This window comes from Dreissena polymorpha, chromosome 6 (genome assembly GCF_020536995.1).
Source record: "Dreissena polymorpha isolate Duluth1 chromosome 6, UMN_Dpol_1.0, whole genome shotgun sequence".
In the NCBI taxonomy this organism is placed as follows: Eukaryota; Metazoa; Mollusca; class Bivalvia; order Myida; family Dreissenidae; genus Dreissena; species Dreissena polymorpha.
Window position 1 is genome coordinate 91,837,601 of NC_068360.1, and position 20,818 is coordinate 91,858,418.

The 20,818-nt window shown below is 34.8% G+C and overlaps 1 protein-coding gene across 1 annotated transcript in view; it reads right to left on the minus strand.

Annotated features, from left to right (window-relative positions):
* The window catches only part of LOC127835902 (uncharacterized), a 30,822-nt gene that overhangs the window by 6,601 nt on the left and 3,403 nt on the right, over positions 1–20,818 (minus strand). Inside the window, exons 2-6 of the mRNA XM_052362322.1 lie at positions 18,547–19,209; positions 17,748–17,906; positions 14,536–14,878; positions 6,575–8,473; positions 258–955 (exon numbers count right to left, since the gene is read on the minus strand). Coding sequence (XP_052218282.1) covers positions 258–955; positions 6,575–8,473; positions 14,536–14,878; positions 17,748–17,906; positions 18,547–19,077 — 3,630 coding nt within the window. The 5' untranslated portion in view covers positions 19,078–19,209. The remainder of the gene's footprint in view (positions 1–257; positions 956–6,574; positions 8,474–14,535; positions 14,879–17,747; positions 17,907–18,546; positions 19,210–20,818) is intronic.

The window sequence follows — 20,818 nt, forward strand, 5'->3', positions numbered from 1 at the left end:
ATCGCACAGCCGAATTCAAGCCTACTCTCAATTGTCTGAGTACATGCACGTAGTGTGTCGGTAAGTGCACGTAATTTGAATGGAAGCAACGTGTCACAGTAAATATTTAAATTCTTCAATGATTGAGGTGGCTGTATGACGATGTATTTATGCAAATGAATTGTAAGCGTTTCCAACTGTGTGAGCGATGATAGTGACTGGGACAACAGCTCCCCATGTTCCAACCACGAATCATAATTAAAATCACCATAACCCACATAATCAAGATCACCACGAATACTGAGACTCTTGATATTGAGACTATGCAGCGCCTCCCACAGACCGGGACTGTCTTCCGATACTTGAATACTAAGCGTTTCCAGCTGTGTGAGCGATGATAGTGACTGGGACAACAGCTCCCCATGCTCCACCCTCACACCGAAATAACGACCTCCCAGACTGAGACTCTTGATATTGAGACTATGCAGCGACTTCCAAAGACCGGGACTGTCTTCATGTACTTGAATACTAAGCGTTTCCAGCTGTGTGAGCGATGATAGTGACTGGGACTGGGACAACAGCTCCCCATGTTCCAACAGCTCCCCAGGTTCCCACGAATCAGTTTCAAGATCATCACAAATACTGAGACTCTTGATATTGAGACTATGCAGCGACTCCCACAGACCGGGACTGTCATTATGAAGGTCCATTTCTAATGTATTGTTTAACACCTTCATTTCAACGTCTGTATCTGTATAAGATCCGTGTACACTCGATATTATGCTACACCTGGCGAGCGCACACGTAACCTTATGATCGAGTGTCAGCAGAAAGCTGAGCAGACTGTGTAGACCTTGAGAGGAAATTGTAACGTCATTCATCCAAATCAGTTCTATGCAGGGTAGTGCGGGTAGAGGGGCTGCACTGTTTAGAACAATCCAGACCGGATGTTTCGATTTGGACGTACAAGCCGAATCTGAAATAATACTGGAATCCATTACACATTCAAAAGAGCATACTTTTTATGTATGTAATAATATAACTAAATGCATTTATAAATGAAAATATTGAAATTGCCATATGATTTGTGCAGCATTAAAAAACTGATCCATTTTTAAGATTTTGATCAGTTGATAATAAATTATACATTTTTAATAAATAATACATTAGTAATAAGTAAAATTGAAATAATGTGAATGGTCTATGGGAGACAATCCAAACACAGTTTTACAAAATTCTTCGCGACGGTTATCTCCGTTACTTGTTTTAAATTTACCACGGCCATTATAAGTAAAATGTGTCACTCTGTTTTCTTATTCAATGAACGTTTTTGTGAACATGAACATAATCGAATCCTGTTTAGGTAATTTTATTTTATGCTTTCCGATGGTTTAAATATCAGTAAATTAAAACGGATATTTCACTGTTTAAAACAGTAAACAAGAGTTGTCACCATAGGATGACTTATGCCCCCTATAAACGCTTGATAAAAGTTATTAGCTTTTTCGTAACCTAAGCACAAATTTCGAAACCAAAACGCGGACCCTAAGGTCAACGTCAAGGTCACATGGGTCAAAATTTGTGTGCGTATGGAAAGGCCTTGTCCATATACACATGCATACCAAATATGAAGGTTATATCGCAAGGGACATAGAAGTTATGAGCATTTTTCGAAACCTAAACGCAAAGTGTGACGGAAAGACGGACATACAGACGGACAGTCCGATCACTATATGCCCCTTTTCTTCGAAAGGGGGCATAGAAATAACAGTGAAAATTACCGATAATTTTCATTGTTTTACCTGAACTATTGTTAGATATCTGTGATTTCCCCATTGTGACTCCAATTAAAGGCAAACTTTACAAAGGGGGACTACTCTGCATAGATGTTTATAAAAATATACTGAAGAGCTCCCATTTAAAATACATCAAATATAGTAGTGTTCATGATGATCATAGAAAAAATATATTTTCACGACTGGCTGCGCCACTCGTAAAAATATCATTTTCTATGATCAGTTGTGAATTAAAATCGGAATTCCAACAAATCCAACAAATATTCTCTACGTAAGTCAACATTGAAAGTAGATATATACAACAATTAATTGGAAACCTATATAATAAAACTAACATCTCAATAGATCATTATAAATCATTATAATTTCCTTATTTGGCATTGAAGTTACTATACAATTTTGCATGTCATCATTTTGAATAGATCACGATTCCCGATGATCGTGTTATGTCTAGTAAGAAATGTTAACTGAGGCAAAACAACGATTTTTTCCAGATATCTCTTCGCACGTCTTGTTTTTATATAAATACGTGAAATTATGGTTTCGCTTGGTTCAACACCAACACCACCGTCATCTACGTCATCACCATCACCATCACCATCATCATCATCATCATCATCATCATCATCATCATCATCATCATCATCATCATCATCACCATCATCATCACCATCATCATCACCATCCTCCTCCTCCTCCTCCTACTCATCATCATCTTCATCATCATCATCGTCATCGTCATCATCATCATCATCATCATCATAATCATCATCATCATCATCACCATCACCATCATCATCATCATCATCATCATCATCACCAACACCAACACCACCGTCATCAACACCATCATCATTATCATCATCATTATCATTATCATCAGCACTAGCAGCAGCAGCATACTCAGCAACATAATAATCATCATTGTCATCACCAATATCATCATGATCATCATCATCATATTCATCATTATCATCATCATATTCATCAGTATCATCATCATCATCATCATGACCATCACCAACACCAACAACACCATAATCACCACCATCATCATCATTATCATCAGCACCAGCAGCAGCATAATCAACATCATTATCATCATCATTATCATCATCATCATCATCATCAACACCAACACCACCGTCATCTCCATCATCATCATCATCATGATGATCATGATCATGATCATCATCATGATCATCATCATCATCATCATCATGATCATCATCATGATCATGATCATGATCATCATCATCATCATCATCATCATCATCATCATCATCATCATCATCATCATCATCATCACCACCACCACCATCATCATCGGCAACAGCAGCATCATCATCATCATCATTATCATCATAATCATCTTCAATACCATCACCAACAACACCAATACCACCGTCATCATTATCATCATCATCAGCAGCAACACCATCAGCAGAAGCATCGTCGTCGTCATCATAATTTTAGTCACAATAATCATCCTCATCTTGGATTATAGGGTACTAAAATGTAAATTTGACGACAGTTGTATGATATATCTGTGAAAAATATCATTAACACCCATTTCACAAGAAACACACTGTTTTAAATACTTGTACATAGTAGTCTGTGCTCCGAGGTGCGTGCGGTATACGGATCTTGTTTTGTATTATTACACGACGACGACAAACGAACAATTATCAAAAAATATAGTAAAACACATATTTGTGATAAAATTATACTCACAAATATGAACCACTAAAGATAAAAGATTTTCCTAGCAATATTTTCCGGTTACACACATGCACATGTTTGTTCATGTTACATAATGGCAGTTCCAACTTCGGTTAAATATTACCTATCGTTTACGTTTACAATGCATATTTTAAATTAACATTTACCTGCACATATTTACATATTGGCTCCGATGACTCTTTGTCTGTAAAATTGTATTTATGTTGAGCTAGAATGCAGGGCAAGCCTAAGGCTTATTGAAAAGCTTTCGGGTCCGTTTCCTGGGTACAACCAGTACTTTGTCTGGGATCTCAAGAACGCTCCCACATAGTGGATCGAACCCAAGACCTCCCGGCCGTTAGGCGGACTCCATATCCACTACGACACGGCGACATATAATACAAAGGTCCTGTGAGGAGACTTCGAGCTAACCCTAAATTCGATCCAAGCGAGTTCGAGCCAACAAGAGTCGACAGTACGTAAATGATCATAATAAGTAAGTGGTACCTTATTCCTTAGTAATACGCCCGCATATGAATGAATCGTGAATATTTAGTGGACATTTGTTGATGTTTATTGCGTACACACAATTAATAAGTACTACTTTATCTTTCTTTAAATATGACACATCTTTACGCATCGTAAACAATACTCGTTTACTGTTTGTTTTAAAATAGAATACGCATCTTACTGTTCAAACAAAAAAATCGATCGTGTATATAATTTTTACATAACGCAGAAAGTAGAAACGAGCCTGGGCATACATTGATACAATATATTTTTTTATTTACAATGAACACATATTTTTACAGCATTCCAGTGTCGTTATATATGAAAAAAAATCATTTGATTTTGACTACCAAACACATTGAATGAACGCAACTGTTGTTCAATTCCTACGCGTCAGAATTCTAAATCGTTCTTAATCGACTGATAAACAACCCTTTATTGAACAGTATTGTTCAAACAGAACGACTATTTAAATATCGATCGGCATACTGCATTGCATTCCAGGTATTAGCTCTTCACATTAAACTTATATTATTTATTTACCGATGAACAACACTAAAGAAAATATTATTTATTTAAAAAGAAAGATTATTCAAACATCGTTTGACAAGAGTTCCATTTCATAGCTTTTCGTTTTTTAATAGCGTAAATTGTGAATATCAGCCTTGAATACACACTTGTATCCCAGATACCGCACTGTTTATGTAATTGTCAGTGGAATAAGAAGAGCATTTTGAATACACCCAAAGCGTATCATATGGCGTATGCTATTTTATTTATATACTATACGGACACGATAAAATACTACGCCTGCGTCGTTAGCCAAATATCCGAAAAAAGATCATAAACCCATTACCAGGAACATGCAAACATACGAGAACTGTTACACAATAGTATACCTGTATATAAATGTCGAAAACCATACAATAGGTGTCCAAGCTACAGGCGATCCATTCATAAGGTAGATTCGCTAACAGGTAAAGCAACTATATTTTACTTCCGGTGCAAGAGTATGTGTTCAGAGGTATGTGCATGAATCAATTTAAGTGTTGATTTTTAAGAAGAAATGTCAAACCATTTTATTTGTAGGACAAGTTCCGCATACAAACTTATGTCTTCTCTATAATATATGTAGTGCATATTCCAAGCATTTTAAAACACAACTAGCATGCATAGTTTATCTTTTGCGAATAAATGTTGTTTGAAATTGCTACATGGTTGACAACAATTAGTGAAATTGATTTCCTTTCAGAAGCATACACAATATTAACAACTGAAACGGAATATCAAATCCGTATTTTAAAATTGTATTATATGATTATTTTTTTGCATTTTAAGAGGATGTATGCTCAAGTGCAAACTGTGATACTGAACACAGTTTAAGGCGATACATATAATGCGAAACAGTATAATAGTAAGTGGGTTTAACTCTGTTCTAGACATATATAGGGCAGGAGCAGGAGCTTTTGAGGCAAACATTAATTTGCTACGTGCACGGAATCGTTTTTTCCTCGAACAGCGCAATTATCATGGATAACGGCACGTTCACATACATGTTTAATCTGAAGTTGTGCGATAAGTTGCTGTATTGAATAATAACAACAGCACCGCATAACGGGTGCCACGCTCTGCTGCGGAAAGCTTGTCAGAATTTGTTTTTTAGAGGTCACAGTGACCTTGACCTTTGACCTAGTGAAACAAAATGGGTGTGGCGTGTAGAACTTATCAAGGTGCATCTACATATGAAGTTTCAAAGTTGTAGGTGGAAGCACTTTGATTTTAGATCCAATGTAAAGGTTTTAGCACAACGCCGGCGGACTTCGGACGGGCGAGCAGGATAAGACAATACCTCGGGTTTTCTCCTAAAACAGCCTGGCTAATAAAGGTGAATGTACATATAAAGTTTCAAAGTTTTAGGTGGAAGCACTATGATGTTAGAGGCAAAGTTAAAGTTTTATATTAGAGGTCACAGTGACCTTGACCTTTGACCTAATGACAAAAAAATGGGTGTGGCCTGTAGAGCTCATCGAGGTGCATATACATATGAAGTTTCAAAGTTGTAGGTGGAAGCACTATGATGTTAGAGGCAAAGTTGAAGTTTTATATTATAGGTCACAGTGACCTTGACCGTTGACCTAGTGACACAAAAATGGGTGTGGCGTGTAGAGCTCATCAATGTGCATCTACATATGAAGTTTAAAAGTTGTAGTGACCAAAAATGGGTGTGGCGTGTAGAACTCATCAAGGTGCATGTACATATAAAGTTTCAAAGTTGTAGGTGGAAGCACTTTGATTTAAGAGCCAATGTTAAGGTTTAATCAAAACGCCGGCGGACGGCGGACGACGAGTAGACTATGACAATACCTCGGATTTTCTCCGAAAACAGCCGAGCTAAAAATCATGTTATGTATATGTTTTATACCTCTTTCGTCTTTTTACTGTATGAAATAGTATTCAACGAGGTGATACATTTTAATCATAATACATTTGATCAGACTGTGATACTTTCATTGCGGACCGTACAAAACGAAAGCGCATGTGAAACAAATATGTAATTGTTTACTTACCTTTTAGCCACATGTTTTTCCCCCGTAGTTTTAACGTTTCCAGCTTGCTACACGATGACAAGTCAAACTCATAATGGGATGCAGACTCGCCTCGTTCATAGGAACTCTGACTCTCTATATCATCATCATCAGCAGCATCATCATCATCATCATCATCATCATCATCATCATCATCATCATCATCATCATCATCATCATCATCATCATCATCATCATCATCACACTCTATCGTTAGATGCAATGACAGAATATTTGACATGTTTTTTAGCCAGATGTTGTGGACGTCTCCTATTTCGGTGACCGGTATGTCGAAATCAAAGTGACTGAGTTTGAGGTTACTGTCATAATGTTTATTCGCTACACTTTCTCTGTATCCTGATAGTATGATGCTTGAAAACTCACAATTAGGCTGATACCAAACGCGTTTATTCTTCATGCTAAACGAATCAACATTGCGTTCATTCATCATGCTGGATAGCTTATTCGCAGATGATATTTCCAGTCCACAAAGGAATATAAACACCTGTGAAATATCCATATATGCATCCTTGAAACGGTTGAGATAACCGGAAATGATGTCATCAATCAGATGGGTATTGCAGGCGATATAATAAGCAGTGAGGAATTCCTGTATGCTCTTGTGGATGAAGAAAAATGAAGAAGATGATCGCTTTGTAGACGGCTTTCGAGTTGCCGATAAAATACCGGATTCGAATGCAAACTTTCGTTCTTCTTCATCTAATCCAAATTCCTCCAAATCTGTATCGCTAAACACTAGTGAACTGTCTCTTGTATTTGAAAACAGCAAATGGAATGCCGCTTTAGCAAGACGATCCACGTTTTCAATATTTGGCCGTATGTGTTCAGTGTCTTTGAAGCATTGGACGGGTGGCGATTTAAATTTTATTTTTTTCTTGTTAGCCTTCTTAAGAAGACTTTCCAGGAAGAGACTGTATATTTCACACATGGGGCCGTTCATTTCAGTCCCTTCAACCCATGACTGCACTATCAATTGCAATAGCATTGGTGAAATCAGAAACTTTTCTAAGTCGTTCTTCAATATGTATGATTCAAATTCTGATTGTTTTTTGTCCAACACCATGCTATCTTTACAATCATCTATACAGCCAAGCAGTCTTCTGCTCACCTCAAAAGGCTTGTTAACTCCTCCCAGTTGAAACAGTATGTCAATCTTCGCGTCAGGTATCATCGCTTCTGTCATTTTCCAAGGTCGAGTTGTAATCAACACATCACACTTACTGTGAGATACAGCCAATATCGGTAAGCTATGACCTTCGCTGACGGTCCATTCATCTAGACCATCAAGTAATACCAAGCAGCGTTCACGTTCCATGACCTCATTCAGTAGTCGGTATGCATTTTCGCGTCTATCCTTATCGCCGTAAAGTGAGTCAATTATTTGTTTTTTAAGCATCTCTAAAATGTTTAACTCGTTGACTGAATCCCTTAGAGTGACATGGAAAACGAACGTGTACACTTTCAGGGTCGTTAAATCTTCAAAGACATCAGAGGATCTCAATCGTTCATTAGCATCGGCAGTGTAAGTTTCGTCCGTCTGAAACTGTTTACCTGATGCGTTACTAGTTATACAACACCAGTCTCTAACTAATATGGCGAGAAACGTGGATTTGCCAGACCCTGCCTCGCCTTGAATGAACATTTTTCGGTTGTATTTACCATCCTTTAAAAAAACTTTGTTGTATTTCGTAATCGTTGTATTAGTTTTCTTGAAGGCCCCCTTGACTTTTTCCATCAGCTGTAATTTGGGTGGCATGTAAATATCATCTACCTTAGCTCGAACACCGTCATGCAATGGCGAGGTTGTGATGGTACTAAGTGTGTCGTCGTAATGTTCAATCATCATATCTAATAGCATTTCTGAAAACAAACAAACGCATTGATTAAAAACTATTAAAAACTATTCCACAATTAATAATACAACGAGTTGCAGAATTCGATATGTAAATCATCGTTGAAATATTAATGTATCTATTCGATATACATGACGTAAGGATATTTTGTATGACTTTTTATCTTATAGGACACATAGACAATAACTTCATCAAAATACTAGTTGTTTGTGCTGTATTATGGATAATCTGTATATATTCTTATATTACGCAGTAATTTTAACCTTTTAATGTACGTTCGTGTTAAGCGATTTTCAACGACCTATGTTGTTTGGTTGTATATATATTGGCACATTAATTCCTTCATTTTTTAAATCACATGGTGTGTGTTGATAATAAAGGCCTAACCACGGTCTCAAAAATACTGATCCTTATGGGTGCCTACAGTTGATATCTAATTTATTAATGTTTAAACAGTTCAGATTTGAGTAGTAGCCTAACCTATGTAACGCTCAGTTATTACCAGCATTGTTATTTTCATAATGGATACGATTGTAAGCATTCCATAATACAGTTCCAGAATCCCCGCGCCTATATAAGATGTTCAAACCGGTTTAAAGGGGACAGTCAATAATATAAGTATCAAATTGTCATATTTAATAAAACATTCAAATCGACCTAATGATTTCCCCTAACATGTACCGCCCATCAACCACCCATCAACGATGGTTAATTGAAATAAATAACAACTGTTCATATTCCCCTGTATATTGTTTATTTTTTTGGATTTTTTTTAAATAATGCGATTGTAATGATTATTTAAATAACATTTTTTTTTCTTTTTTTACCATTTAATGTCGATTATTATATAAGTTGTTCAACAATGAAAGCTTCGATGAGGAAACATGTTCTGTCAACCTATTTCTAAAACCTCCTGGATAAAACACCATTGTATTTCAACCTCTTACTAAGACATACTCATATGAGCATGCAATATAGCATTTATTTTAATAAAACACCGTCACACCGTGTGGATCTGACAATACGCACATGTAACTTTATTTAAAAAATACAAATTAAGTTTATTGTTGTAATCCTGTGAAAAAAGCAAATGACAATAACTATCACAAAATAATCTGACTGATAAGACGTATGGCACACACACACACACTATAGAAATACAGCAAGGCTCAACGTGAGTATTAGCTTTTGTGATTTCGCGCGGAAACGTAGTACCGGACCGACGGAAAGATAGGCTAACACATTGTATTCAAGACTGAATGTATTAACTGCATTTGGGAATATATAGTTCGATTAAAAATCGGACGGACGGGAAAAATATCATTTAAGTGCAGCATATCACAAACCCACGACTAAATTTAGAGAGGATAAACATTTCTCATTTGTTGATTCTCGGACCGTTCGCAAAAGTCAACGTCGCGAAAATAACACATAGTTATGGTAAGTATTCCTAGGCATTTTCAAAAGAATACAAAATGATCTAAATTTCAATCAAACCTTTTTGGAACAAACTGTGCAGAGTTCTTACGGAAAATAAGTTCCAACAATTTATTTCAAAATCGCGTGTACTAATGTATTATTCCAGTCGCACGAAATTGTGATATGAAAGGTCGCAGTGTACAGCATGATTTACCGGTACTCTTTGAATGGGCCAATCAGGTTTCGATTAAGCGCCTCGTAAACTTTTAAGAAAAGAACGTATATACGTGTGCAATGGATATCTGATAATTTAACATCGTATTAGATTTTCCCAAAATAAATAAAGCATACGATTATATCTTTCTTCGGTGGTGTTCCGAGTAAAAAATGAATACTTTCATTTTAAAAGATTTGTGCAAAGTTTGCGATTATGATTGTATAGATATGTCATTGTGTGTATTTTTATTTATAGAGTTATCATGATTGATTGTCTCGTTTCCACGACTGTCAGACCGAATATTACATGCCCACTTCTTACCGAAACTTCATATTATGTTACCGTGAATTATGGTTATTTATTTATGACAAGCCGACGTAACCAAACTAATGCTTTTAAAATTGCTTATTTCTCCTACTTATTTCTAATAAAAAGCAAACACTCCCTCAAATCATTCTACCTTGATTACTTGACAATATCTTTATATAAACATGCAACAAAGTATGCGATTATATAATCTCCTCCTTCAGTGATCATACGCACATGCGATATATTTTGTAAGCCTTTTAGATTGTTTTTTATAAAATACCTTTTTACTTCGTAAAGAGGTTATATACCATAATGTTACATCAACATTTATATTAGGTATTATATGTCAATGTGCATAATCTCGTATCATAAAAAAAAATCAATAATAAGACCAGTTTAAGAGGTCATCATCGTGAAATCATGCCGAACAATGGCATAGCGACAATGCATTTGTTTGTTTGCAAATCATTATGATCCATGTCCGGATTAAATTTCACAGTGGCATTCGGTATAAGTGTAAAAAACGACCTGTAGTAACGTGAAATATTAAGCTTGTCGGTGGTTTTTGTTCATATCTAAAAGCACGAAGTAAGAACGTTTCTAACACGAATCTTACATTAAAACACATCCGCAATAGCCCACACCGAACACACTGAGAACTGAGTAGATATTAAGGACGTACGCGGCAGTTTAGTTTTACGCAAATTTGTTTTGACTGTAACACCGGTTGCGCAATAAGTGTATGCTTTTTCGGATATTCGAATAAAAACGGGATTCATATTCAATAAGGGAATGATGACAAGAAATAAGTACTATGAAGTTTAGAAAATTGATAAACAATGTGCAGCCCCAAAATAACACAGTTAGAATCATTCCTGCGACATTTGAAAATCCTTTTGATCGCGTTTTTGTAACAACAATCAAGAATCTCATTACGGAAAACAGTCAATACTTCCTTATAACTGAAAATGTTTGTGTCGCAAGAACGACTTGTTTAAGACGAATAGCTTTCCTTCAAATTAAGCAATTTGTAATTGAATCATCATATATTTAAAACATTCCATCAAAGTATATGTGTTTTATATAAAGAATATACATTGTAATCAAAATTGTTATGCAAGATTCATTTTATGCTTAAAAAAAACAAATCGGAAAATTTTAATTTCTCAAACAACGGCTTAAGTTATCAACTGTTATGTAGAGTTGTGTGAGATAATTTACTACATAGAATATCCGATGAATAAAAATTATTCATCCACGACGCTCTGATACTTTTTAACCATGTGCGGATGGTGGTGCATCTTGCCGCACGTGTATATAATACATGCATACTTGTTTGAGCTTAATTTATTTTTCTCTGCTGAACAATATGATTGGAACAAAAACTAACATTGTGTTTGTTTTGGTAAGCAAATGATTTAAGAAAACACATTGATGAACACTAAGACATTTACAGACTGGTCAATCGTTAAGCAAAGTATCTGAGCTTGCGCCGGTACCGCACCTGCAACCCATTTATACTACACACATAACGTCATATTACACGAATGCAATGCAATCTAAATCTTTCTAACTAAATATAGTGGAATCCTTTTTTTATTTTTGTGACACGTTGAAATTTTTAAGACAAGACATGGGATCACGTGTTGCATTGGGGAATTTGATAAGGCCCGTATTCTGGAACAGGAAAACAACAGCCTTTAAAACACAAGTATGTAATCGATTCTCGATTCTCAATAAGATATATTCTTCTAACATTTGACAGAACAATAACCCGCATTATATTAAACAAACGGGATCGCATATTTATTTATTAAGTTCATTTTCATTCGTGATGTCTTGGAACTTAGTATTTATTGTTTGATTGTGAGTTGTATTTTAATTGTTATTGTGAACAAAAGAGCCTGGTGACTTAGTCAATGTTCCCCTCTAAAGGCAGAGGGATATATAATTGGCTTTGTCCGACCGTACGTCAGTTAGCCCACGAGCCATTTGGTTAAATTGGCATGAAATCTATATGCGGCAAGGTATTTAACGTTTTCTTAAAAATGCAATAGTTGGATTAGATTTTCATCGTACACAAACTCTGAAGATAAAAAAAATCATATATATTTCCCTAACAATTCCAATAATATGGTACGGCGTTAATACACATTAATTTATACAAATGATATGCCGTGAATTGGTGAAGCCATATCAATAATCACCATTAATACCGTTGATATGTCCCTTTAAGTGTATTGTATACGTATTGTTTTTAATTGAATACTTAATTAACCTAATGCAATTTCGTCGATACACATCATTTATAATTTGTATTTTCATTATATTCAAATCTACATTTGCATACAACAATTAAATGGTAGTCATATCAAGAATTTAAAAGACAATGGGGTAATCCTCTTTAAATTCAATTACCGTTTTTGTTTGGTTCAGTATAAACTTTTATTTGTTTGATCTTGCTTGGCATAATTTATGTTTTCGCTTAAATTAAAAACTGCTTTTGCATTGGCATACATAAAACATTGACAAAGTCATGTCAAGAATTACAACTTATACCGTCGATATTTCCCTTGAATGTTTTGTTAACCTCCTTTTAGTTGGATGCTGTATTTACCTACTTTTACTGATCTTGTTACAAATAACATGTGTTTTCATTAACATTTTAATCTACTTTTGAATTGGCAAACAGCAATTTATGTACTAGTATGTTTGTTGACCTTCACCATGCACATGGTTTTCACTGTGTTTTTAAATTGTATTTTAACACATGCAATTAAACCGCTTTTGTGAACAAACGACCTCGGAGACCTATTGTTTTCTTTTTATATTTGTTTTAAGTTATAACTCATTTAACATTTCAGTAAATTTGGAAAAAATCTAGGTGCAGGAAAGCATATAAAAATAACAATGACTTTGATGCATTTTGTTTATTTTCATATGTGAAATTCTGTTGTTTATGTTAAAAAATTGATGAAAAACATGAATCAATCAATCAGTATTACATGTTTTGTGATAAACAGAGGTTGTTTTCAACACTTTTCTCATTAATTTACTCAAGTTTTTATGTAATTACCTTTTTGAATGTGAATTGTTCTTGTGCTGAAATATGCTTGTTGTACAAGAGCGAATATAAAAATGAACAACATCGGTGACCCATGATTTTTATGTTATTTTTCTATCCACAACAGATGGTTCTACCTAAATACCAAAAATTATTAAATTCTAGGTGGAGCAAAATTTGCATTAAAATTGCCGCGTACGTCCTTAAGCTCGATGTTCGAAACGTGCAGTAACAGTAGTACCGTCCGCTATGACTGATTGCTATTGTACACGCATATGATGTCTTGAATAAATACACACCCGATAACTGCGATTAATCTATGACAAGTTCAGAAGGAAATTATGAATTAATACGTATTCAATATTTCAGTATGTGTTCAATACAATAGAGTTCTTAAATAACAAAAATCGGTATTTACAACAGTACTTCGTACATGGCTGAATTTCTACGATATTTTTTACGAATTAGACTGTTGCAAACCATGGATTTCCAAATATGGCACAACTGGTCTGAACAACGCATTGTTTAATTTACTTTACTGGTATTAATCCAAAACAGGCAAATTTTATATGATTTGCCTCTGCGCCAGGATTTTGTTAGTCTTTTAAACATTACTTGTTATTTCTTGTAATTTTAAATTCATTGTCCCAATTATGTCGTTTTTTGCATCGAGTTTCTGAGAGGGCGTCAGGCTAATAGAAGACGACTAAGATAAGCTAGTTAGCAGTTACAATGTTATGAATAAAAATATGCGTGACTTTCTCGGAGATCATATGAATCAATATCGTGATACTTTGAATTAAAACCGGAAATGGTACATTAGTCATCATTAGGGTAAATCAAGTCCTAACGGTTTAACTTTTGTTTAAAGGCAATTATAAAGAAGTTAAGGGTGACGAAAAAATGCACTATTTTTATTGGACACAATTGATGTGAGTTTTTTAAAATTCATACACAATCTTTACAATTGCAGTAAAATAGCACTTTGCTCAATATGTTTCCAGATATTCCAAGCATGTGTTCCTACTGTTAACAGTAACGGTTATGTTCGCATGCTTACCTTTGCGTTTCGAATAGTTCACTTCGTCACCATTTGTCTTGAAATCTCTGACTTCCTTTTTTACTTGAGCCACAATGTCCTCTTTTGCGGCCTTCAATTCATGCACACCTGCCTCTGTGGTGGATATTAGAGTGTTGCATCCTATCATTGTGGCCGATTGTATGTCTTGTTTCCCTCTAAGTGCCTGAGCGGACAGTTCATGCAAACCTGCCTCCAGTTCTTCCAATGTCCTTTTTGCCTTCTCAGAAAAACATTCGCCGGCCTTTTTTGCATCTTCGAGAGTGTGATTGGCTTCTTTCAACAGCTTGCCCAGTTCTTCAAAGGACATACGATCATTCTGCAACTGCATGCAAATCCAAACAAATATTGTGTGTTTTTGTCCCAAACAAATATTAAATATGTCAAATCATCTTGAAAATAATACGGTTTGATGGATATGTGTTTATGTCCTTGAGAGATCGTAGTATCATTTCATGAATGGTAACATTTATTTTTCACGAGTTGCAGAGCCATTGGTGAAGTCATACCTTTAATATTACTTATACTTTTATAAAAAAAATCTTATATTGAAACATATTGACACATAACATTATTTTAACTAATATAACTGTTTAGTCCATGCCAATAAGTTTCGTGAACTGTGACCTTATAAATGCGAATCAGTATGATTTTATAGAAATGACGTTTAGTGATAAAACTGTACAATTGTGCTTCAATTTCTTCATCCTCGTCAATTGTCCCTCAATTTCTACATACTCGTCAATTTATTACATTATTTTTTTTTCAACTTTATTTTACGTTTTCTATTTTACATATTTATATCAATTATACGATTTACAATTAATATTAATACATTCATAGCTGAATAGAGATCATATTAGCTGGCTCTTCGACTCAGTTATTTTACCGCAAAACTTTATATGCCGTTTTTTACAGCAAACCAACATTATGTTTATGAAATATTGCGCGTGTGCATTATCCAAACATGTATATATTGTACAAGTTAAGTATTGATGCAAAGCATCAAAGGGCGTCGGGAATTTCAGTGTAAAAGACACTCAATGAAGGTACATGGAACGATTTTTTTTTACTGTAAATATAAATAAATAGGCCGATTATTTTTAACAAAATAGAAAAAGATACTGGTATAACCATTATCTCTGATATTGTGTTATAACCCAAAATAACCATAATCTATGAAGTTGTGTTATAAACTCCAAATAACCATTATCTATGATTTTGTGTTGTAACCCCCAAATATTTCTTAGTTCATTTTATTTACATTGGTTTCCTTTTTTACTGGCATCCGAGTGCAGTTTTCATTAATGGAACAGAACTGTGTAGGCTTTAAAAAATCTGCTTCTTCTTGTATGCGTAATTAATAAATGTTATATTTTTCTCAACTTTAAGGGGAGATGATTCTGAACTTATTCTTACGTTGCTCATTTACGATAGGGGTTGAGTACTCATTGATATGAAAACACTGTAAAAGTTTTAATGTGTTTACAACCCCCCCCCCCCCCCACCCTCTCACACTTTCATGGGCATAATAAAAACAAACAAAAGATGTGTTTGTCAGAGACACAATGCCCCCTAATGCGCCGCTGTTTTATTATTTTTTTACCTTTGACCTTGAAAGATGACCTTGACCTTGACATTTCACCAATCAAAATGTGCAACTCCATGAGATACACATGCATGCCAAATATCAAGTTGCTATCTTCAATATTTCAAAAATTATTGCAAAACTTGAATGTAAGGTTGTTGTTTATTATTTTTGACCTCGAAACATGACCTTTACCTTGACCTTTTACCACTCAAAATGTGCAGCTCCATGAGATACACATGCATGCCAAATATCAATTTGCTATGTTCAATATTTAAAAAGTTATTAAAAAACTTTAATGTAAGGTTAAAGTTTTGATGACAGAATGACAAAATGACGGACAAACAGGCCAAAAACAATATACCCCCGATCTTTCGATCCGGGGGCATACAAATGGTTACAATAAAACAGCATATTTATTTAAACTAAAATGCCTACATCAAAACAAAAAGTTAACATAGAACATAAATAAAATAATTTGATTCTACTGGGGCTCGAACCTTGGGCCTCTCACATGTGAAGCGAGCGTGTAACCACTACACTACGGAACCGCTTGAAAAATCACCTTCTTACTAAGATATTAATACGTTACTGTAGTGTAACGGTAATCAATAAAGCAATACACCGTGTAATCGCTGTCGTCTTTTAAAATTGAAGAAAATACGCGTTTACCAAAACTCGAACTGCAAAAATCTGTGTTAGAAAAACCACAAGATAAATATATTTTGATTATGTTTTGTTTTTATACAAAATCAGAAAGTTTCACCGGTTCGCGTATTTGCCCAGTCCCTGTGAACTTTTATTATTGCCCAGTCCCTGTGATCAATTATTAATTAAATAAAATAGCTTTGCATTATTTGCAATAAATGTTGTAGTAAATGTAAAAAGCATAAATGCAGTACTTATTAACACTAATTTACACAAAAAAATCACCACTCTGCAAGATATTCTGACAACAAAAATATATACATTGATCCGTAAAATAACTTCTTCCATAAGCGAAAAAAAACGTATTACATACGAGTCGCCGCACTTCAGCGCAACGCCAATCATAATTATAAAATGTGCAGCGGATACACATAGGATCTGGCACGAGTTGTTATATCATACCATATTTTATTAAACAAGTTCAGGAATTTTGTTAGTAAGCGAGCCTTTGGCTGATGATTAAGCTGTGAAAGTTTGAGCGAAATCGGCCAAGAAGTTAAAGACAATCAGAGTAGACACATTTTATGCCTATGTAATATATAATTGTAAATAGTGAAAACCAAGAAAAAACACAATAATTCTCCAAACTAATGTTGCAGCCAAATTGTGTACGATCATCTCCACATTAAGGTAATTCAGATGTGAATATAATGCGAAATCAATTCAAAGCAAAGAGCTTCGGGGCGGTCTCACATATGTAGGTACGGACGGAAAAGTGCAATACTTATTGCCTACCCGTTTCTGGGAAAACAACGATATGTTAAAAAACATTTATTTTGCCTTATGTGTCGTTGTTAATTGTATTATAGTTTTATAATTTGCACATTTCTTTGCTGTTTGACAGACGTTACAAACCATTCTAAATGTATAAATATATAAACTGGTACCTTTAACTTACATCACTAAGTCTTGTACATGCTATGACGGCTGAATGATCATGTTGTAAGTATTGTGGGTCCGCCAGGAGCGTGGACAGTGTCTTGAAATAGTCCTGCAAGACAGCATCTGTAACCTTGCAGTCGGATGTGTGTCGCACATCTCGGCCAATCTGACGGACCTACGAAAAAATAAATCATGATAAATAAACATGTAATATATTCGAGTTTTAAAGCGAGTATGTAGAATGTTAATGTCGACATTTCTCTCTCACAATCTTATAAGCTTATCAATATGATTTATGCATGTTAATAAAGTTTATGAAAAATAAAGGACCACTAATGAAATAAAGTATACTGCAGTATACTGTATACAGTAAAATTAACGCCGATACCGACACATTTATTATTACAAACCAAAGCGTGTCTACGTGTCGTATGAACAAAGATGCGTCAGCTAATGGGCATTTCCAAATAGAGAACAATTCTTGTCCACATGCAGGAGTTTTTTACGTAAACAATTATTGCAATTTAATTAAACTTAATTTATTTAATGGTACTACTTTTTCTGAATTGTGTTTGTGTTTGATGTTTTATAAGTTTTGAAAACAAGTATAAATATCGTAAATACTTGCTTTTATGTACACATACTTGAAATGACAAGTGTGCGTTAATGCAGTATTTAGAAAGTCATACAATAGAAGTTAATGAAATATGCAACAGCTTTTATGAAATACCCTTGATTGTTCGCAAATACATTCAGATATGAGTAAACAAATAGACACACTACTGTTTAAACACTTAACTCGTGCTTTGTATTACCTTTTCTAGTGGACATTGCTTATCAGGCGGTGGAGGTGATAAACATGAGGGGGAGAGACATGTCTGGAAATGAAGGCAATTCAACATGATGTTTATCACACCATTAAAGTCCGATTCCTGCATCGAGGAAATGCTGCTATATCCGTCCGGAGGGAGGTAGCATTTGCCTATTTCCCAATCATTGTGTGCCCACTTTTCCGCACGAGTGTTCCTCCAGGAAGGTTTACCGTATCTGTGGTGTAATATGATATTATCTTTTACATTATCACATATTGGGCATGGCTGCGGTTTCTGTGATTTGTGAAAAGGACAATAATTCCGTTTCCTGTTGTTACAATATGGGTTTGTCGGACATTGTATGAGGTTTTCAATTGGGCAGTTTCCACAACTTCTACCAACAACGGTGTGTACTTTCTGTAATTCCGCGCAAAGAAAGTTAGTGAGTCCTTCCTTCGTAACATTGAGTCCTATGTACGCTTTAAACCAATTATTGGTCTCCTTGTCGCCGATCAGGTGTGTGTTAGCGGCCATACTGCACCACTAGCATGTACTGGTGACTTTGTTAATGGATAAGCATAAACATAACATACATTCCTTGATATGTTACATTCCTCTTGTCAACATAGACTACGATTATACGGCCTTTTGAGTGGAATTCATCATCTACAATAAAAAACGTCCATGAACAAAACTCATAAATCTGATTTATATTATAACTGTTTAACATACATTGTTTATATACATGCTATTTGTGCATACGCATAAAGTTTATCTTTTCACTCAGTTATACTGGCTGACTTTATACATATGAGCTCTGCTTTATGAAATCCTGTCATGACAGTACGATGAGATTAGTCGAGATTGGCATTTTTGACGCCACATATAATATTGCCTCTGAGACGCTTATAAGACAAAGCTGTTTTGAATCAAGTCGATTTATAAGAAAGCCTTTGTATTGCTTTTTGAAACCAAGAAAAGAACACACTAATCTAAAGGACGTATTATATTGAGTGGAGTTTTTCCGGCACACTTTGTGCTTGAACGATGATTTTATTTAAGTCACTAATCAGTCGCTTATTGCAAGTATCATAGTCTCGAGGTAGATTTGGTTAAATTAAAAAAAAAACTGTTGTTCTCTTAACTTGGCGCCTTGACAATATCTTTATATTGACATCCAACACATTTAGGCGAATCTATTAACTTCTTCTTTGACCATACACGCATGTGACATATTTTGCAAGCCTTTTGGAATTTTGCATATAGAAGTTTCACTTACATGGATAAAGAGGTTAGATAAAATAATGTTACATTTACTTTAATATTAGACATTACAATTAAATCTTTATAATCTCGTATCATAAAACATTACCAAGAGTACTACCAGTGAAACCTATTAATAGGTCATCATTCGTCTGCAATAATGCCGAACATTGACCTTGCTTCAAATCATTTTGACTCTTGGTGTGTTTTGCAAACCAGTATGTTCCATCTCCGCAAATAATCTTACAGTAAACAATGAATTTTGCAATCGAATTTAGTCGACCAGGCAGAGAAAAAGACCATGAATAACGTGAAATATCAAGCGTGTTTGAGGACAATAAGGTTGCTTACACGAACCTCACATTACACCACATTCGGAGTAATACAAAATGAACATACTGAGAAGTGATAGGAGCTATTACGCTCGATGTTCGAAACGTGCATTAGTATCGTCCGCTATGATTGATTGCTATTGTACAAACACTTTATGTTTATATAAATATATACACACCTCCCACTAATCAATGACAAGTTCAGAAAGAAGTGATAAATAAATAATGATGCAATTAAAGTACGCATATTTTGTGCAAGAAAAAAATGTAACACGTTTCAATCACCGTCGATATAACAGAGACGGCTCCGTCGAAATAAATTATTTCAATATACACGATGTATAACAAAATTTAACTATCTGTCAAAAGAAGATTACGTGAGTAAACGTGTACCGCAGGCTTTAATATATTGACTATGTGTGATGGGTGCGTGATTCAAATTATTGTTATAGAGCAGAATGTATTTTAAATGATCACCTATTTTATACAATACCAAGCAAACAAAAGAAAAATATAAGTAATTTTACATGACTAGTATAGTGTCGATGTACAGTTAAGGTTAATTTTTCAAAGTGAACATGATATTCTATTCAACGAATGAAAATTAGATATATTGAATATCTTACAAACATACATCGAAAAATCTTACCTCTAGTTTCTATGTGTATTCATTTAAAAAT